Source organism: Myotis yumanensis, unplaced genomic scaffold, assembly GCF_028538775.1.
Source record: "Myotis yumanensis isolate MYYU_CA2020_CCGP unplaced genomic scaffold, mMyoYum1.0.hap1 SCAF_6, whole genome shotgun sequence".
Lineage (NCBI taxonomy): Eukaryota > Metazoa > Chordata > Mammalia > Chiroptera > Vespertilionidae > Myotis > Myotis yumanensis.
In genome coordinates, this window is record NW_027223757.1 from 55,664,818 (window position 1) to 55,683,397 (window position 18,580).

General features: G+C 39.5%; 1 protein-coding gene across 1 annotated transcript; it reads right to left on the minus strand.

Annotated features, from left to right (window-relative positions):
* Positions 1 to 1,918: 1,918 nt before the first annotated feature.
* Positions 1,919 to 6,225, minus strand: RIPPLY2 (ripply transcriptional repressor 2). Its single transcript, XM_070418161.1, has 4 exons — positions 6,116 to 6,225; positions 5,854 to 5,932; positions 5,471 to 5,526; positions 1,919 to 2,116 (listed from the first exon to the last, which is right to left on the minus strand). Exons 1-4 carry the CDS (start codon positions 6,223 to 6,225, stop codon positions 1,969 to 1,971), a joined length of 393 nt encoding a protein of 130 aa, XP_070274262.1. The 3' UTR covers positions 1,919 to 1,968.
* Positions 6,226 to 18,580: the final 12,355 nt, after the last annotated feature.

Consider the following 18,580-nt stretch of genomic DNA (forward strand, 5'->3'; position numbering starts at 1 on the left):
CCGCTAATGGCTGACATTATGGGTCAAAGACGTTAGTGCAGTCTTCTGCTCCATTCGCCTGCTCATGAGTTTTCCCTCTTCATCTAACTTCCTGCCTTCCCTGAAAGATACAAGGAATTGTATACTGATGCAGCCCACCCCCAATTGCAGTATTTAAGAGTCAGGTTATGCAAGGTACTTTAGTATCTCAAAGCCTGACTTTCCCATCTGCATAATGAATTTATGTTTTAGTAAGGATTAAATAAGATGATGTAAACTACATAAAACAGTGCCTGGTTAAAAGAAGGCACTCAAACATATCCGTGGGTATATAAATTAATTTGTATTTTCTTGAATTCTGTATATATGGTATCATATAAATATGCATTCTTTGGTGGCATCCAGCTTTTTTCATTCAGCATGGTGATTTTGAGATACATCATATTGTGGGGGGATCAGGACACATATGTAATACCTTAATCAAAAAGAAAAAAATAAAAGAAGGCACTCAATAAATGGCAGTGGTTCTTCATACTATTCCAACATATCGATGAGAAGCACAAATACCATGCAGGTAAACAGCAGTCTCTAAGTCTCAAGGTTTCATATTGGAGACCTGATGAGTATTTTCCTTGGGGAACACACACATCTGAGAACAGAATGCAGTGAAGGGAGAAAGTTTTCAGAGGAAATATAGTTCTAAATAACTCTCCACAGCCTCATTCCATTACTAACTTTTCCTGAGTCTGAACTATGGTTTGAACTTGCCCTATTTCAATTGCCTTGTCCTTAAAGTGTCTGTAAATTAATGTCTGTCATTTTTTTCAGTTAGACAGGAAAATGAGGGAGTATAAATAGCCATTCAAGTAAGAGGCATTTCTTAGCTAGGTAACCATCTCAGACCTTTACCTCTGCCTATTATTGTTCTGAAATATTGCAGAAACATTCTTTATTTGCAATTGAAATGTTTATTGTGAAAAAAATTGTATTTGAGCTAAAAGGAACTTCATTCATTACCATAGTTTATTGTTACCTTTACCTTGCAAAGTACTCTTTTTCTCTCACATTAAAAGAGTTGTATTCTATAAATCTACTTTAAAACACTAATCACTGAGAATTTCTTATTTCTCGTTCCATAAGAAAATGCTTTCATGAGAATATCAGAGCAGAAAACTAGAGCAAAGGAAGGTGATGTTGTTGGAGAATGTTTCATATCTGCCCAAATTCCCCCTTGGAGAGAAAGTGGAAAAAACACTATCAAACTCTGACCATTTGGCTGCCCTTTTTAGACTCCATGTAAGTAATGCCCATTTAGACATTTTAATTCTAGGGATTCCTCAATGTACTGCCATAAGTATTGAACATCCATGCTATTTTATTACTGGATTTAAGGACAGCAGAAGAGTATTAAAGAGAGAATTATTTGACTCATCATTCATTAAAAATGCCTAAAATTTAATAGTCCTGATACTAATTCCCATTCTCAATTACAGACAATGATTTAAAGTGTTTTTTCACCATCTGCTAGCAAATACATAATAATAACGTGTAATTGGGACATAAGGTGATTTTCTTCATTATCAAATAATATTCATCTGTAACTACAATATCCAATGGAAATCAATAGGAAATAGCAGATGTTACAAGATTCAGTTTGAAAATATTGTCATTCTATGCAAAAGTATAACTAAATATTTGCAAAATTATTACTAGAGATAAACTTCATAGTTTGAGATCAAAATTATCTTTTGTAAGCTCCAAATGTTTACAGTACAATCAAGATATTTGTAAATGGCATCTACTTTTAAATTCCAGCATTGAATAACAGTGTAGGGATTTTAAAAAAGGCCCAACTACTATAGTACTTACAAAATATTCATTTTATTAATAATTTACATACAAATAAATAAATTTAAAGAATTATGATATATTTGCACACTAAATTTAAAACCTACAAATGTTTAATATCATCAAAAGTAACTAATCAGATTAATTTTCACAGACCAGTTCCTCAATTTCATCTTCACTATCAGAATCTTCATAAAATGAAATTGTGGCTTGAATTGGAAAAGTTTTCAGAAGAGCTTCTGCTTCTTGATATAAGTAATCATAACACTTTGATTTTGGCCAAAATAGTCTGAAAAAAGCAGACAACATAATACACTTTATCTTTTTATATTTAAAATCCTTCTACTCATGAAATGTTCAAAGTCAAGAACTCCATGTATTTTTAACAATTGATTTATGTACTTTGACACAGTCTTAAGAAATGGGTTTAAAATGCTACTATCACAGCTTTCATGGAGTCCACTTGCCAAAGTATCAATAACTGGTTGATTATTTTAAATCTTTATCCAAGTTGTAAATTGAGTCAAACAAATTCACACTGAATCCTGTGTAAACCTAAGATCAATATTTAGCTTACTTCAGGCATTATAGATATATTTATTCTTTACAAAAACAGGCTTATCTTCCAATTTCCAAATTTCTTAGGGAGAAAAATGAATCCTACCATTACATTAGAAATTCTGACAGCTTCATAAAAACAATAAAATGTTATGCCCTTACACAGAGGCAGAAATTACCAAGAATCTTGCTTAAAGCTCACACATTTAACTCTTACAGATGTAGCCAATGTAAGTTTAGAAAAGTACAAAAAGCACTATTTTTAAAAGTTTGCTTATGCGCTCACAACTTGAGGTACAGCAGGGTTACCTCTGAGCCCAATCTTGATCCCATCTCCCTTCCCTTTCCCCATCCAATCAAATTTGGGACACCATATTGAGAATTAGAATGACACTGGTTTCATACAAATAATTTGCAGTAAACATGTTTACCTCAGAATTTCAAATTTTTGAAAAATACTAAACTTGTCATCTGATCTATTATTTTTCATCCAAGGAAAAGAAAAGAGTAGGGATAAGGCTGAATGTCCAACAACAGTGTAGTCATTTCAGTGTAAATAGCCCCATGAACTCATATAATAGAGTGATTCTAACAAAGAGATGGTACATTATGCTCAGTATACTCCATTTTAAAAGGCAAAAAAAAAAAAAAGGCAATGTAGTTTATAACTGTTTTTAGCAATGTGGTAAAAAATAGTTTACAATTTTGGTGTCAAATTAGTAACCATTAATAATGCAGTCATTCAATAAATATTTCAGTGCTTTCTTATGCCGGACATAATTCATAATTAAAAGAAGAATAAATCACAATCCCTACCCTCAAGAAGTTGACAATTGAGTAAAAAGAATTAGAAACACATAATACTACTCAAGATAGAAATTTTAAAAAGTAAAATAAACAAGAGAAGTGCAAACATAATTCTACAGTAGTTCAGAATAGGAAAGAATTGCTTGTATATGAAACAAATAGATTTTTTAATGTGTTACTGGAATTGCTCAACACAAAGACCCTTGTTTAATTGTTACCATATCCTCCCCAGAATTTCCCACTGGCCGTTTTTCTTCCAGGCACCCCCTACATTCCTGAATTCCCCCTTCTGGATAAGTCTTCTCTGTCTCCTTTGTGGAGCTTCTTTCTCTGTATACGGGTTAGGTGTTGGCCTTCCCCCATGGTTTTATCACAAGTGATCATCTCCCCTCTTGGACTCCCCAGAATGACCTGACCCACTGCCATGATTTCTCCAAAGCTCCCAAGTCTGCCTTTCCACTTAAGAACTTGATGATGAGTCCCTGAATTACATAGGCAGCTCCCTAATGGACATTGCCACTGGGATGCCCCATAGGCACATTAAATACCATAAATGGAAAATTGGACCCATTATCTTGTGCCCCAAATCTGTTTTAGCCCTAATTTCCAATCTGTTAGTACAGCATTCAACCTGGTCATCAGCCACAAACTAGGGAACCATTCTGTCTTTTTACCTCTTCTTCATCTACCATATCCAGTACATTATAAGCCTAAATCTACTGTCACCTAGGTATACCCCCAACTCACCCAGTCCCATCCCACATCCAAAGCCTTAGAATGGCTCTTTAGCATTCTTGTCTGAACAACTGCAATGCCTTTCAATTTCACGTTGGTGTTCTAAGACTACTAGTATATACAATTTCCTTTGTGATTTTTCTGAAATATAAATCTGATCACACTACTCTTCTGGTTAAAATCCTTTGAGTAATCCCCAATACTACCTACACGATCAGGGCAAAACTCTGCACCAAGGTGCACAAGATCTGGCCTCTGGTTTCCTCTCTGGAATGACCACAGCTTCACACACCCAAATTCCAGCAACTTGATGCTCCCAGAGGAGCCATGCTGTTCCATGACCCTGTTATCTCTCTCCCTATGCTGTTTCTTCTGGCCCTGCCTTCCCCACCTACAAACATTTGGCTAACTTGAAGACCACAACCTATGATACACTTTCCTGACTCTTCCCCACTCCCCACTTCATGCCCTGAAGTGTAACACTGACCCAATTGAACTCTCTCACACTTCCCAGGGGGCCATGATTATTTTTTTCCTGTGTCCTGCACTAGTGCTAGCACATGGCAGGAAATTAAGCAACATGTTATTTATTTATTTTTTTAAATATATTTTTATTGATTTTTTACAGAGAGAAAGGGAGAGAGACAGAGAGTCAGAAACATCGATGAGAGAGAAACATCGACCAGCTGCCTCCTGCACACCTCCCACTGGGGATGTGCCCGCAACCAAGGCACATGCCCTTGACCGGAATCGAACCTGGGACCCTTCAGTCCGCAGGCCGACGCTCTATCCACTGAGCCAAACCGGTCTTGGCAAGCAACATGTTATTTATAAACACATAGCCAGGCTGGCGAGTTACAAACATCATATAGCTCTTCACCTAACAGCTCTCTGAAGCAGGCAAACTGCAAAATTAACCTTTTACCCGAATAAAAGCTACAGAGAATCATTCAAAAAGGTTGACTTCCTGTGATTAGAGTAGGAAACTAGTTCCTCCTTGTTATGCCCTACAACTTGTGATCCCTTTTAAGACCCTTAGGGACCTATAGAATTTTCATCGAATTTCCGTTTTCTCCTACGGTAGCAAGCTCCCTCTTCTATGAAACTGCAACTGTGAACATCTTTCTTCCTTCTGGTTTGCAGGAGAATAAGAATATATACACTTTGCCTGGTGTGAAGTCAATTGCATTCGGACGCCTTGACCTTAAAAAGCAAACAACTTTTGCAGGCACAAGATGTCAACGTTCAACTTTTACTATATCGTTGTTCACTTTCCCTATTTATACAATATTCCTTCAGCCTCTTACCGAGGATGCGCTGATTAACAGTTCTTCTAAGTGAGAGTGTGAGCGCCTACATTTTTCAATTCGATGAGTTAAAAGACCTCTGGGACTGGGAAGATAAAGTAACCTTGAAGATATTACCTACAGGATTTTCCAATAGAAAAACTGCAGGACCAGCTGCTGAGCTGGGCCGTGCAAAGTCCCTGGCTCTTTCCAGGGGCTGGAGCAGCAGGAGACCTTAGGTTTGGCCTGTCACTCACCTGACTGGGTGCCTGTATCGCGAAAGCTTTCCAGAGGCTTCCGTCATCCCGGGCATCTGGAGACGTAAGGAGATGAATCATAGTTATCACTCACCTTTTTCTAGAACCTGGAAACTCGCGGGACCAAGCCTTCCTCGCGCCCTCAGGGAGAGTGACCCCAGGGCTCTTTGCAGCCTCGCTTTTGGCCCGATCCCCGTGTCGCAATTGCTCTCGCCTCATCAGCACCAACAGGGCCACGGGTAGGACCACCGCAGGACCTCCAGCGGGCGCGATCTTAAGCGAGGGGCTGGCCGGGCGCGTGTCTCCCTCGGGCCGGCGTTCCCAGCCCAGGAGAACTATCTGCGCCCCTCGGAGGCGCGGCCAGCCACGCGCAGCTCACTCACCACCTCCTCGGCGTGGTGCGGGGTCTCCTCCTCCTGCTTTCCTCGTGCGTCAACCCACGGTCTCCAGAAGCCTCCGGATCTGCGGAGTGGGGAGCAAAGACGCGCAGAGGAGACATGAGCCCAGACTCGGCAGAACCGATCGCTGCCGAGCGTGGACCCCGGGGGAGTGGGGAGGGAAGGAGGAGTGGAGGGCGGGAGCGGAGAGGAGGAGCTGGAGAGGCATGCGCTGGAGGGATGCGGTAAAGGAAGTGCAGGGCGGTACCCGGAGTCCGCGCTCCCGTGCCGCGCGGGGCCCTCGGGGGCCGCGGGCTGCAGGCGGCAGCAGTGCGCGCACTCGCCGGCCCCGCTCTCCGCGCGCTCCGCCGTCTCCATGGCGCCGCGGGGCTAGGCCGAAGGCCCCTGCCAGCTCACAGAAAAACCTGCCCCTGCACAAACCAGGCCTGCGCCCCGCGCAGCTTATATAGCCTCCCCGAGGCCTGCTGCACATTGAGAGGTTCGCTCCCTCTCCGCCCCTCTCTGCCCTGCTCGCCGCATAAACAAAAAGGCTGCGCGTGAAGGCGAAACGGACTGAACCCGGGTGTGAACGCGTGCAGCTCCCAAATGGCCCGGGAAGGGGTTTGTCGAGCGAGTGTTAATCGCTCTTCACACATGGCTGCGGAGAGAAAAACAACATTCGCCCGAGCAGCCAATTTCCAAGTGAAAAGATTAGGAGGGGATAAAATTAACTGATTCTACACGTTTTGTGTATTTCTGCAAATGGGCCAAGTGGCTGGTAATTAATGCTTGACTCGCCCAAGTTTCAAGGCTTTTTGGCCTTTGGCAAATGAAACTGGTTCTGCACCCCATATTGTAAAAACGGGATGCGAATAAATGAAAAGAAATGACCTTAACTCCTCTTTCCGGCATAATACAAGATGGGTGAACGAATGGACTCCTTATAAAAAGTATACCTGTGTTCATACATCTGCCTCTTATTATTTGAAGATAATACAAAATCCAGAAGAGATAAATTGTACAACCTTGAATGTTCTAGCCAAGAAGGCCAGAAATTGGAGTCGCGATTTTTCCCAACATATTATTAGTCCCCTGAAGATAAGTCTTGAGTTTTATATATAGAATTCTTGGCAGTTTGTCACTCAATGATAATTAGAACATTATTTTGTGGGGGCAGAGTATGTATAGAATGATGATATCTTGAAAAGTTATGATATGGGGCAAGTTAGTCAACTTCTATGTGACCCGTTTCTCTTGTTTAAATTACCCCTCACTACAGAGGTCCCTTAAATGTGATAAATGTTGTGCTTCAAAGGAAAGATGATATATAAATGCCATATTTTTTCAAAATGTTTTAAATATTAGAGCTGACTTCCCCTTAAAAGTTGTAGATAAAAAATACACTTTGAATGTAAGTATAGTGTCTCTGCTATTCATTCAGCTACTCATAGGAAAATAATCCATTGGATTAATATCTAAGGCCTATTAGGAAGGTGAGATACGGTTTGCTTCATATAATGAAATTTGTAATGATAGGTACTTAATGTCTGTCTCAATGCCCTAGAACAGTGATTTTCAACCTTTTTCATCTCATGGCACACATAAACTACTAAAATTTTACGGCACACTAATAAATATATTTTTTGCCAATCTAACAAAAAAAATAGGTCTAATTTTGATTCATTCACACCAGATAGCTATTGTTGTGTTGGCTGTTGTCATTTTTTTTTTAATTTGACAATTTAAAGATAAAGAGGTCAGTGCCTATTTAGTCAGGGGCACTGACCTCTTTATCTTGCACTCTATTAACAGAAAAAAAAAACATCAAATCATCTGACCTGACTTTCCTCCTATATTCTCTGTTGCCTTATCTTTGAGCCATCACCATCTCTACCCACTTCACCAGGCCAGAAAACCTGGGGGTATATGTAATCTTCACTTTCATGTCCATCCACATTTTATGATTTGACTAGTTCTGTAGATTTTATTCCCTAAGTATTCTTCAAATATATTCATTCTTTTTTATTATTGCGGCACACCAGTGTGCCAAGGCACATGGGTTGAAAATCACTGCCCTGGAATTACAGAATACTTACTATGGTGCCTAACACATAGTAAACTCTCAACAAATTTTAAGCTATTTAATAAAATATAGGCCTTTACCAAACGTTGAGCTATTTGATCAAATGGCCTATTGTTTCAGTTCTGTAAACATCTTTTGAGGAACCTGTAATATGCTAAGTACTGTGCTTTCCAGATATAATGGCGAATAAGATAGCTCCCATTTCTGTAAGAGGATATGGTCGTCACTATCTATGGTCATCACAATAGCCACATAAGCAAAAGTTTTTAAAAAGTGCCATATTAAGGAACAAAAGCATATTTTACTCAGAGAAGTGGCACAAGGGAGGAAATACTGTAGCTATGTCTGTTTGGGACAACCACAAAAGCCTTCTTAGAGTAAATGGCACGTAAGTTGCAATTTCTAGAATTTGCAATTTCAGCCTATAAATAGTACAGTGTGTGTGTGTGTGTGTGTGTGTGTATGTGTGTGTGTGCATGTGTGCGCGTGCAGGGAGGGAGGAGAAGGAACAGTGGTTCTAGGGCTAGGTATGGCTAGAGCAGAGATGTGGCTGAGGAGATAGAAAGGACTTGGACTATTAAGAGCCTAGTATGCCATGCCAAAGCATTTCAGTTTGATGCTGTAAGTGCTGGTGAAGATTTTAAGCAGGAGAGTGGAATGATCAAATTTTGCATTGTATGAAAATCACTCTGGCAGCCCTATGGAAGATGGACTTAAGGAACGCTGATAATAGAGAGAAGGAGATAATTTACAAAGTCAGTGCAATATTTCAGGCAACAGATGAGAAGATAGATATTAAAGATAGACTGTACATGAAAGAACATATTTGAGCCCTATCCGGTTTGGCTCATTGGATAAAGTGTCAGCCCTCAGACTGAAGGGTCCTGGGTTCAGTTCTGATCAAGGGCATGTTCCTCCATTGCAGGCTGATCCCCAGCCCTGGTTGGGGTGCAGGGGGAGGCAATCAATCGATGTGTCTCTCTTACATTGATGTTTCTCTCTGTGTGTCTCTCCCCCTCCCTTCCACTCTCTCTACAAATCAGTGGGAAAATATTCCCAGGTGAGGATTAAAAAAAAGAATTACTATATTTGAAGGATACTTAGGGAATAAAATCTACAGAACTAGCCAAATCATAAAATGTGGATGGACATGAAAGTGAAGATTACATATGCCCCCAGGTTTTCTGGCCTGGTGAAGTGGGTAGAGATGGTGATGGCTCAAAGATAAGGCAACAGAGAATACAGGAGGAAAGTCAGGTCAGATGATTTGATGTTTTTTTATCTGTTAACTAGAGGCCCAGAGCACAAAATCGTGTGCAGGTAGGGTCCCTAGGCCTAGCCTGCGATCAGGGCCATCTTCCTCCCGCTCGCCAGTCCCCAGTCCTGCCCCACCACCACCCACCCCGGTTCCCCATGGTTCCCCGTTCGCCATCCTGCGATTGGAGCCTGTGGGCCGGGGGAGGGACCAAGAGGTGGTCAATGCATCTCATAGTGACTGGTCGAACAGTCATTCTAGTCATTACACCGTTACAGTTGCTGGGCTTTTATTATATAGGATAAAGTGCAAGCAAAAAATTGGTGAATTTGGTTTTGGATCTTGAATCAGTCAGGTCAGGCTGGGCCATATGGCAATAATAAAGAACTCCAAAATCTCATAGGTTTAACTTAATAGAGGTTTATTGCTCACTCATGCTATATGTCCAGTTTTGGTTGGTAGGAGATCTGCTGCACTCACCTTCACAGAAGGATACAAGATAATGGAACCTCTTTCCTCTGCAGTGGTGCCACTTGCCATAACAGGAAGACGGGAATAAAATTATGTGGATGCCAGTTTTTAAAGGCTTCCACCTAGAAGTGACACACATCACCTCCAATATTTTTCACTGGCCAAAACAAGTCATCTCACACCTAATTTCAAAGGAGCAGGTATACATTTCCACCATGTAACCACAAAGAAGGGGCACAGAAATAAACAGCATTATCAGAGTCCCATAATCTGCCCCTCTGGCTACCAAGTATTTAGTTAACTTTCCTTCTTGAATGTAAAATACTAAAAAGAAAGGAACCCAGAAGTGATCTAATAGATTTTAGAAAGCTTGGTAACACGTAGGTGGAGAAGGTACCCAGGGGACAACCAGAAACATAAGATCTAGAGGTCAGCAGGGAGTTTAGGGCTAAAGATTTACATGTGGGAATCATAATAGACTAGGTGGTAACTAAAACTGTAGGAATTGATTGGTTTTCCCAGGGAAATTTTGTAGCTTGAAAACAGAACCAAGTACAAAGCTCTGGAGAGCAACATTTAATTGTAAACTGAGAAAGTATGCAAAATAAGTCAATAAAATAAATAAATAAATAAATAAATAAAACAACTACGATCTCACTGAAAAGGAATGGTGAAGGTGGTAGAAGGTACATTTGTGGAGCAAGTGTGGTGGAAACTTGGAATGAAAGAATTCCAACAAGGAAGGAAAGGTCCAAGACATTAAGTGCCACCAAGGGGTCAACAAGATAAGGATATGTGTTAATTGAATTTGGCAATTAAGGAGTTTAAGCGACTTTAAAACAACATCTTGCTTGTATGGGGACAGGAGGACAGGAGCCTTTTCCCCCCAGTATGTTGAACTGTAGAGGTAAATAAATAAAAGCAAGATTTGCTACCCATTTGAGGGGAAAAAAGAGTCAGAAGTAGAATTCTGAGTCAATAGAGGGGGTTTCTTTTTAGGGTACAAGAAAGGATAAGATGATGAGAGGAGGCAGGAGAACAGAGCTTCTAGAGCAGTGGTTCTCAACCTTCTGGCCCTTTAAATACAGTTCCTCATGTTGTGACCCAACCATAAAATTATTTTCGTTTGCTACTTCATAACTGTAATGTTGCTACTGTTATGAATTGTAATGTAAATATCTGATATGCAGGATGGTCTTAGGCGACCCCTGTGAAAGGGTCGTTTGACCGCCAAAGGGGTCGCAACCCACAGGTTGAGAACCTCTGCTCTAGAGAGAGGGGACTGGATGATGGCTTATGGTCCCCTAGGAGGAAAGAAGAAATGAGGTTAGTAGCCCTGAGGAAGATTCTCATGCAGTCGGAGAATGTGCATTAGTGATATATAATGACCTATATATATGAAAGCCTAAGCGACCGTCCAACCGTCACACTGTCTCCCTGGTAGCGCAATGACCACCAGTGGGTAGACTCTCAACACAGGAGCTGCTGAGCTGCGGTGACTTGGCAGCTGTGGTTCTTGGGTGACGCACCCAGAACCAGAGAGGAGGGAGCCTGATTCTAGGGTGCGTCACCCAGGAACTGCCCTCACACAATCTGGGACCCCTTGGGTGATGTCAGAGAGCCAGTTTCGGCCTGATCCCCCCAGGCCAGGCTGAGGGACCCCCCTGCACAAATCCGTGCACCAGGCCTCTAGTGTATATATAAATGGTATATAAATGATGTAATCCGTGGCTTGGAACACAAGCTGAATCAAGGTAATTAGATCTGGTGTGGAGGAGTGGTATAATGTAAGAGAACATCAATTGTCTTAAAATCGTGAAAGAAAGAATGCATTACTAAAAAGAAAAAGGAAGAATCAATCGATAAATATATGGCAAGATTGACCAAGTTTAGGTAGACTGGGAAATATAAGTGTGGATTAATAGAGCTAGAAAATCCCAAATTTTCCGTTTATAAATTCTGTTTATGCCACCTATTTACACAGGTGTTGAAACTGACTTCCAATGTGGACAGGCCAATATTACTTATTCATGTTACATTTTAAATTTGTTTTAGAATTTTATGTGGTCCCCAAAGTGCATTTAAAATTGAGATATAGTTGACATATAACATTATAATCATTTCAGTTATAGTGATTTGATATTTGTATATTTTGTATATATTGCAAGATGAGCATTACAGTAAGTCTAGTTAACATCCATCACCATGCCAATTACAAATTCTATTTCTTATGATGAGACATTTTAAAACTGAGAAAGTATGCAAAGTCCCAACTTTCAAACATGCATTAGAATATAATGTATAGGCACCAGGCTATACATTACATCCCCAGGACTTCTTTTATAACTGGAAGTTTGTACCTTTTGACCACCTTCACCCATTCCACTCACCCCCACCCCCTGCCTCTCTCTGGTAACAACGAATTCATTCTCTATATCTGAGTTTGGTGTTTTGTTTTGCTTTTTAGATTCCACATGTAAGTGAGATCATACATTATTTGCCTTTGTCTGAATTATTTCATTTAGCATAATGCCCTCGAAGCCTGTCCATGTTGTCACAAATGGCAGGATTTTCTTCTTTCTATGGCTGAATTATATATATATATATATCTTCTTTATCAGTGGATCAAGTTTCCATTGATGGGTTGCTTCCAGATCTTGTCTATTATAAATAACTAGAGGCCCAGTGCACAAATTCATGCACGGGTGGGATCTGGCCGGCCTGGCCCCAGTAGTGGCAGATCGGGGCTTGTCTGTTGGGAGGAGGAGATGGCGGAAGGTTGGCCGGAGGGCCCGCCCCAATTAGGGCCCGATTAGGACTGGGCCAGCTGGAGGAAGGGGGCATGGGCAATTGGCCAGCGGGCCCCACCCCCAATTGGGGTTGGGGGGCCAATTGTGGGTGGGGCCAGCTGTGGGTGGTGGGCCTTCCGGCCCTGCCCCTGAATAGGGTGGGAGGTGCCAATTGGGGGGGTCAGTGGTCTGGGGGAGGGGCCATGGGTGGTTGGCCGGTGTGCTTCTGATGGGGTGGGGGGGGGGCCATCTGGGGTGGGGCCAGGTGGGGGGAAGGGCTGCAGGAGGTTGGAGGGCCAGTCCTGCCCCTATGGGAGTAGGGGGGCGTTCAGGGGTGGGGTGGGCCACAGGGAGGGTCTGTGGGCCGATCAGGGTGGTGGGGGCCCACCGGAGGCGTGGCCAGCCAGGGGAGGGGCTGTAGGCGGTTGGCTGGCCAGCCCTGCCCCCTATTGGGGTGGGGGATGTGATCAGGGCAGGCTGGACAGGGGGAGAGGCTGTGGGCCTATTGTGGTAGGGTGGGCTGATTGGGGGCAGGGCTGGCTGGGGGGAAGCGAGGGGGTATTTGGCCGGTGGCCCGCTCTTGATCTGGGTGGAGAGTCCCATCAGGGGCAGGCCAGTAGCGGGGTGGGGCCGAGAGGTTGGCTGGCCAGCCCCACCCCCTGATCGGGCCAGTTTGCTGGCCACAGTGGGCGTCATAGCGACCGGTCGTTACAGTCGTTATGGCCATTACAGTCACTAGCTTTATATATATATGGATGCTGCAGTGAACATGGGAGTGCAGATATCTTTCCAATATTCTGTATTTATTTCCTTTGGGTAAATACCCAGAACTGGAATTTCTGGATTATATGGTAGTTCCATTTTTTGAGGAATCTCAATACTGTTTTCTATAGTGGCTGCATCAGTGAATATTTCCAACAGTAGTGCCAAGTGTTCCTTTTTTATCCACCTCCTCACCAACACTTGCCATTTCTTGCCTTTTTTTTTTTTATAGTATCCATTCTATCACTTTGAGGTGATATCTCATTGTGGTTTAGATTTGCATTTCCCTGATGATTAGGGGTGTTGAACAACTTTTCAGGTACCTGATGGCAATCTGTATGTCTTCTTTGGGAAAATGTCCATTCAGATCCTCTGCCCATTTTTTAAATCAGATTGTTTTCTTGCTATTTAGTTGTATTTGTTCTTTCTATATTTTGGATAGTTACCATTGTCAGATATATGATTTGCAAATAAATTCTATTTGCTAGGTTCCCTTTTTGTTTTGTTGATGGTTTTCTTGGCTGTGAAGAAGATTTTAGTTTCATATAGTCCAACTTCTTTATTTTAGTTTTTCCTGCCTTTTGTTTTGCTTTTGGTGTCAAATCCAAAAAAATAATTCTCTAATTATAATAATAATCCAAAAAATAACAATTCTCTGTCAAGGAGCTTACCACCCATGTTTTCTTCTAGTTTTATGGTTTCAGGTCTTATGTTAAAGTGTTTAATCCATTTAGAGTTTATTTTTGTGTATGGTGTAAGATAGAGGTCCAGTTTCATTCTTTTGCCATGTGACTGTCAAGTTTTCCCAATACCACTTATTGAACAGACTGTCCTTCCCTTATTGTATATTCTTGCCTCTTTTGTCATAAATTAATTTACTATATATACATGGGTTTACTTCTGGGCGCTCTATTTTGTCCCATTGATCTATGTGTCTGTTTCTATGCTAATATCATATTGTTTTAGTTACTTTAGTAATATAGGTTGAAATCAGGGAGCATGATGTTTCCAGCTTTGTTATTCTTTCTCAAAACTATTTTGGTTATTCAGGGTCTTTTGTGATTCCATGCAAATTTTAGGATTGTTTTTTCTATTTATGTGAATATTTCCATTGGAATTCTGTTATGATTGCTTTAAATCTGTAGTTGGTTTTGGATAGTATGGACATTTTAGCAATGTTAATTCTTCTAATCCATTAGCACAGAATGTCTTTACATTTATTTATGTCTTCAATTTATTTAATCTATGGCTTACAGTTTTTAGTGTACAATTCTTTCACTTCCTTGGTTAAATTTATTCCTAGGTATGTTGTTCTTTTTTATGCAATTGTAAATAGGATTATTTCTTAATTTCTCTTTCTGATAGTTTGCTATAAGTGTAGTAGATAGAAATGCAATTGATTTTTTATATTGATTTTGTTTACTGCAACTTTACTGAATTTATTTATTAGTTCTAACAGTTTTTTTGGTGGAGTCTTTAGGGTTTTCTATATATAATATCCTGTCAACTGCAAAAAGAAAAAGTTTTACTTCTTCCTTCCCACTCTGGATGCCTTTTATTTCTTTTTTTGCTTAACTGCTCTGGCTAGAACTTCCAATACTTTGTTGGATAAAAGTGGTGAGAGTGGGCATTCTTGTATTGTAACTGATCTTAGAGTAAAAAAAATAAGCTTTTCACTGCTGAGTGTGTTAGCTGTGGGTTTGTCATATATGGCCTTCATTATGTTGAGGTACATTTTCTCTATACACACTTTGTTGAGAGTTTTTATCATAAATGGATGTTGAATTTTGTTGAATACTTTTTCTGTATTTATGAAATGATCATATGATTTTCATTTTTCATTTCGTTAATGTGGTGTGTAACATTGCAGACATTGAACCTTCCTTATAACCCTGGAATAATCTCACTTGATCATGGTATGATTTTTTAAATGATTCTTGAATTTGTTTTACTAATATTCTGTTGAAGAATTTTGCATCTACATTCACCAGGGATATTGACAGGTAATTGTCTTTCTTTCTTTTTTTTTATATAGTGTCCCTGTCTGGTTTTGGTAACAGGGTAACATGAGTTTGGAAGTATTACCTCCTCTTCTATTTTTTGGAACATTTTGATTAACATATTCATTCTTTAAATGTTCGGGAGAGTTCACTAGTGAAGCTATCTTGGTCCTGGACTTTTGTTTGTTGAGAGGTTTATCTTCTTACTAGTAATCAATCTGTTCATATTTTCTATTTCTTCATTATTCAGTCTTGTTAGGTTGTATTTTTCTAGGAACTTATCCATTTCTATATTATGTACTTTATATAATATATCAACATACTTTTCATAACACATCAATGAGGTAAAAAGTCTACATAATCTTTTAGGATCAAAAGTATTGAAAAATTTAAGAAAGAACTGCATTTGATTTATTCAACAAACATTTCTAGGAGCTTGGTGCATGTCAGTAAACAAAACTCCCTATTTTCATGGAACTAAAGTTCTAAGACATCTAAGCCATCAACTTTTATATTTTACTAAAAGAAAGTATTATAAATTCACATTACACATGATACATATGTAGCTAACATGCTTTATTGTTAGTCTTTGGATTTTTGCATGACTATAAGATGACAAAAAAGAAGCATTCCTTGAAGAAAAGGTGCTAGATGATGTTCCCTGAGGAGGAAGAATGGAAGAGATCACAAGTACATAAAAGCAATGTATATGTTCTTCTCTCTATTATCCAGAAAATATTAACCAATGAGAAGGAAAATTAAAGTTTGAACTAGATTTCCATTTTAATGTGACCTGATGTTGCCCTGCCCTTTTGATGGACAGGATGACCTCAGCTAGAGTATGACTTATTCTCCAATTAGAGGCTGTGGTGAGAAACAGAAGTGTTAAGGAATGCGAGGAATATAATCACTCACAGCTGCTATGGCTACCATGTGCTATCTGAATAATGTTGGTTTTGCTTGCACAAAAGCGGGGTCACTCTCATTTCATACACATCCCCTTTTATCCAGGATTTTATGAAAATTATTTAAGGAAAACTGTAACATATGCCTAATTAGTCTCCTTTTTAAAAGTGTACATCCTTTTGTAGGAAAATTAATCATTTGTCTCTGAATGCCAACAGAGTCAAATTTATTAGCATTTTAACATTTTATTCTAAGTATATTATTGTTTTTATGCAGAAAAGTTGTGAAAAAAATCCAATACAAAAACCCTAAACTTAATATGTATGAGGGATCTTTTGGGAGTGATAGAAATGTCTAAAATTGGATGGAGTGACGGGTGTACAACTCTGTAACTTACTAAATGCCATCACCCTGTGCAATTAAGATGGGTTCATTTTATGGTGCGCAAAGTACACCTCAAAATAAAAACTTTAAATATGACATTAAAGGATTTCTAACCACATTCAGTCTGGACTTGAAGAACTAAACACCACAATCAAATTCAAGCCTATTTTAAATGTTTCTGAGGTGTAGGTTTTGAAGCACATGCATCTTTGGAAGGAAAAGTGGTTGTTGTAATGTCTATTAGAACTTTAGAACTTATCTATTGCATTTACACTGGTCTCCAGGCAGTTCTTAGGTAGTTTTACTGCAGTGCAGTCTCCCCGACACTCCATGCTGGATGTTCTGGTCAGAACAGGTTCTTTAGAAAAGATTATATTGGGGCTGCAATAAGGAGGTAGGCCTCCAACTACTGAGTGCAGTGACAAACTATCTGTCAGGTCTTTGTCAGTGAGGTCTCCACTATTGTGGATTTACCAGAACTCGGGAGCACACACTGAGGCCAGTATAAAAGGAGCATTTGCATCCCCCTAACTTGAGATTGAATTAAAGAGCAAGCTAATATACTCAAGTTATTAGGAATTTTATTTTGCATCATTAAAAAGTTAACACATGAATGTATTCTAAATTTATTAGTAAGCTAATACATCCCACCCCCCTTACAATTGGATGCGAATTTCTGTGGTCAGCATTTTATGCCAAAAAAATCTCATTTGAGATAGTTGATTTAATTGAAGTCTTTTTTTCAATTTGAGGGTCAGATTCTTAGCGAAAGGTGGCTTTCCAAGCTTCAGGCACTTGAGAATCTTCCCAGGTTTAAGTAAAGATAACAGTTGTGGTAAAAGCTGCTTAGAACTGAGCAAAGCCAGCGTGTGTTGTTTTAAGCCAAGAAGGTGCTCACAGATGGCTCAGAGAGAGATTTAGCAAGTCTGTGCTAATCACACTCATACATGGGAATATCTCCACTGAAAACAGCCACATTTCGTTGTACCCTTCAAGTAACTTTCTTACTTGGTTAATAACAACACTAACATATAATATTAAAAGGCCTGAAGTAGTCCATGCTGTATGTTATGGTTACAGTTGGATGTATATTAATAAAACCACAATGAGACTCCTGAGGCAATTCCAATTCCAAGTATATTGAAGGTACAATATATTTGAAGATTTGTACAAATAAACTATTGTGAGTTCTTGATGGCTTCACTTCTAGACATTTCTAAACTCTGCTGGTCCCAAATAGGTTCATTTTTCATACCTAATAAGCTATATAAAATAAAAATAAAGTATATAAAAATATATCAATTTGACATAAAAGAAATTTTCCTATATTTTACTGTTTTACCACATTTGACACCTTATGGTAAGTATCTTTTAACTATTCAATTTTAATATTGTATATTATTAAATATAAATGCCAAAATATAGTAAACACAAAGGTTTGGTTTTAAATTTTGCTTTCAGATATAGCATAAAATAGAGAGATAATTCAGAAGAGAAAACTAGACTCAAATATCTATTGATCAGCCACTATGTGCTAGGCACTGTATTAAGCTTTGTGCATACAGTATAGAATAAGACCAACATATTTTCTTATGCTTATATTCTAAATGGGAAACAGAAAATAAACAAATGCAAAAGGAGATAATTACAGATTTGCAAGAGTGCTATAGAAAGAATTAGAAGAGTGATTTAATACAAAGTAATTAGAGGAGGCCTCTTTTAAACAGGGTGGTCAAGGAAAGCCTCTGAAGAGATGACATTTAAACTAAGATATGAAAAAAAAAATTTTCTAAATGATCTATAAACCATTCCTGCTATAGCCAGACAACACAAAATCATAGCAGAAAATATGTACCTTCCCTGGTTGGCTCATACCATTAGGGGGAGACCAGACAGCTGGTATGTAGGTTGTTCCATAAAGTAAAGGACATGTTGACTAGTATTTTTTTTCTGTATTTGTTTCTGACTTGTACTCATTATTTAGAGAACTTATTGTACTTTAGAGTGAAATTGATATTCTTTAAATATGTGAATGGCTCCCAGTTTAATTGGAAGCCAAATTTTAACTGAAAGCATTAAGTTT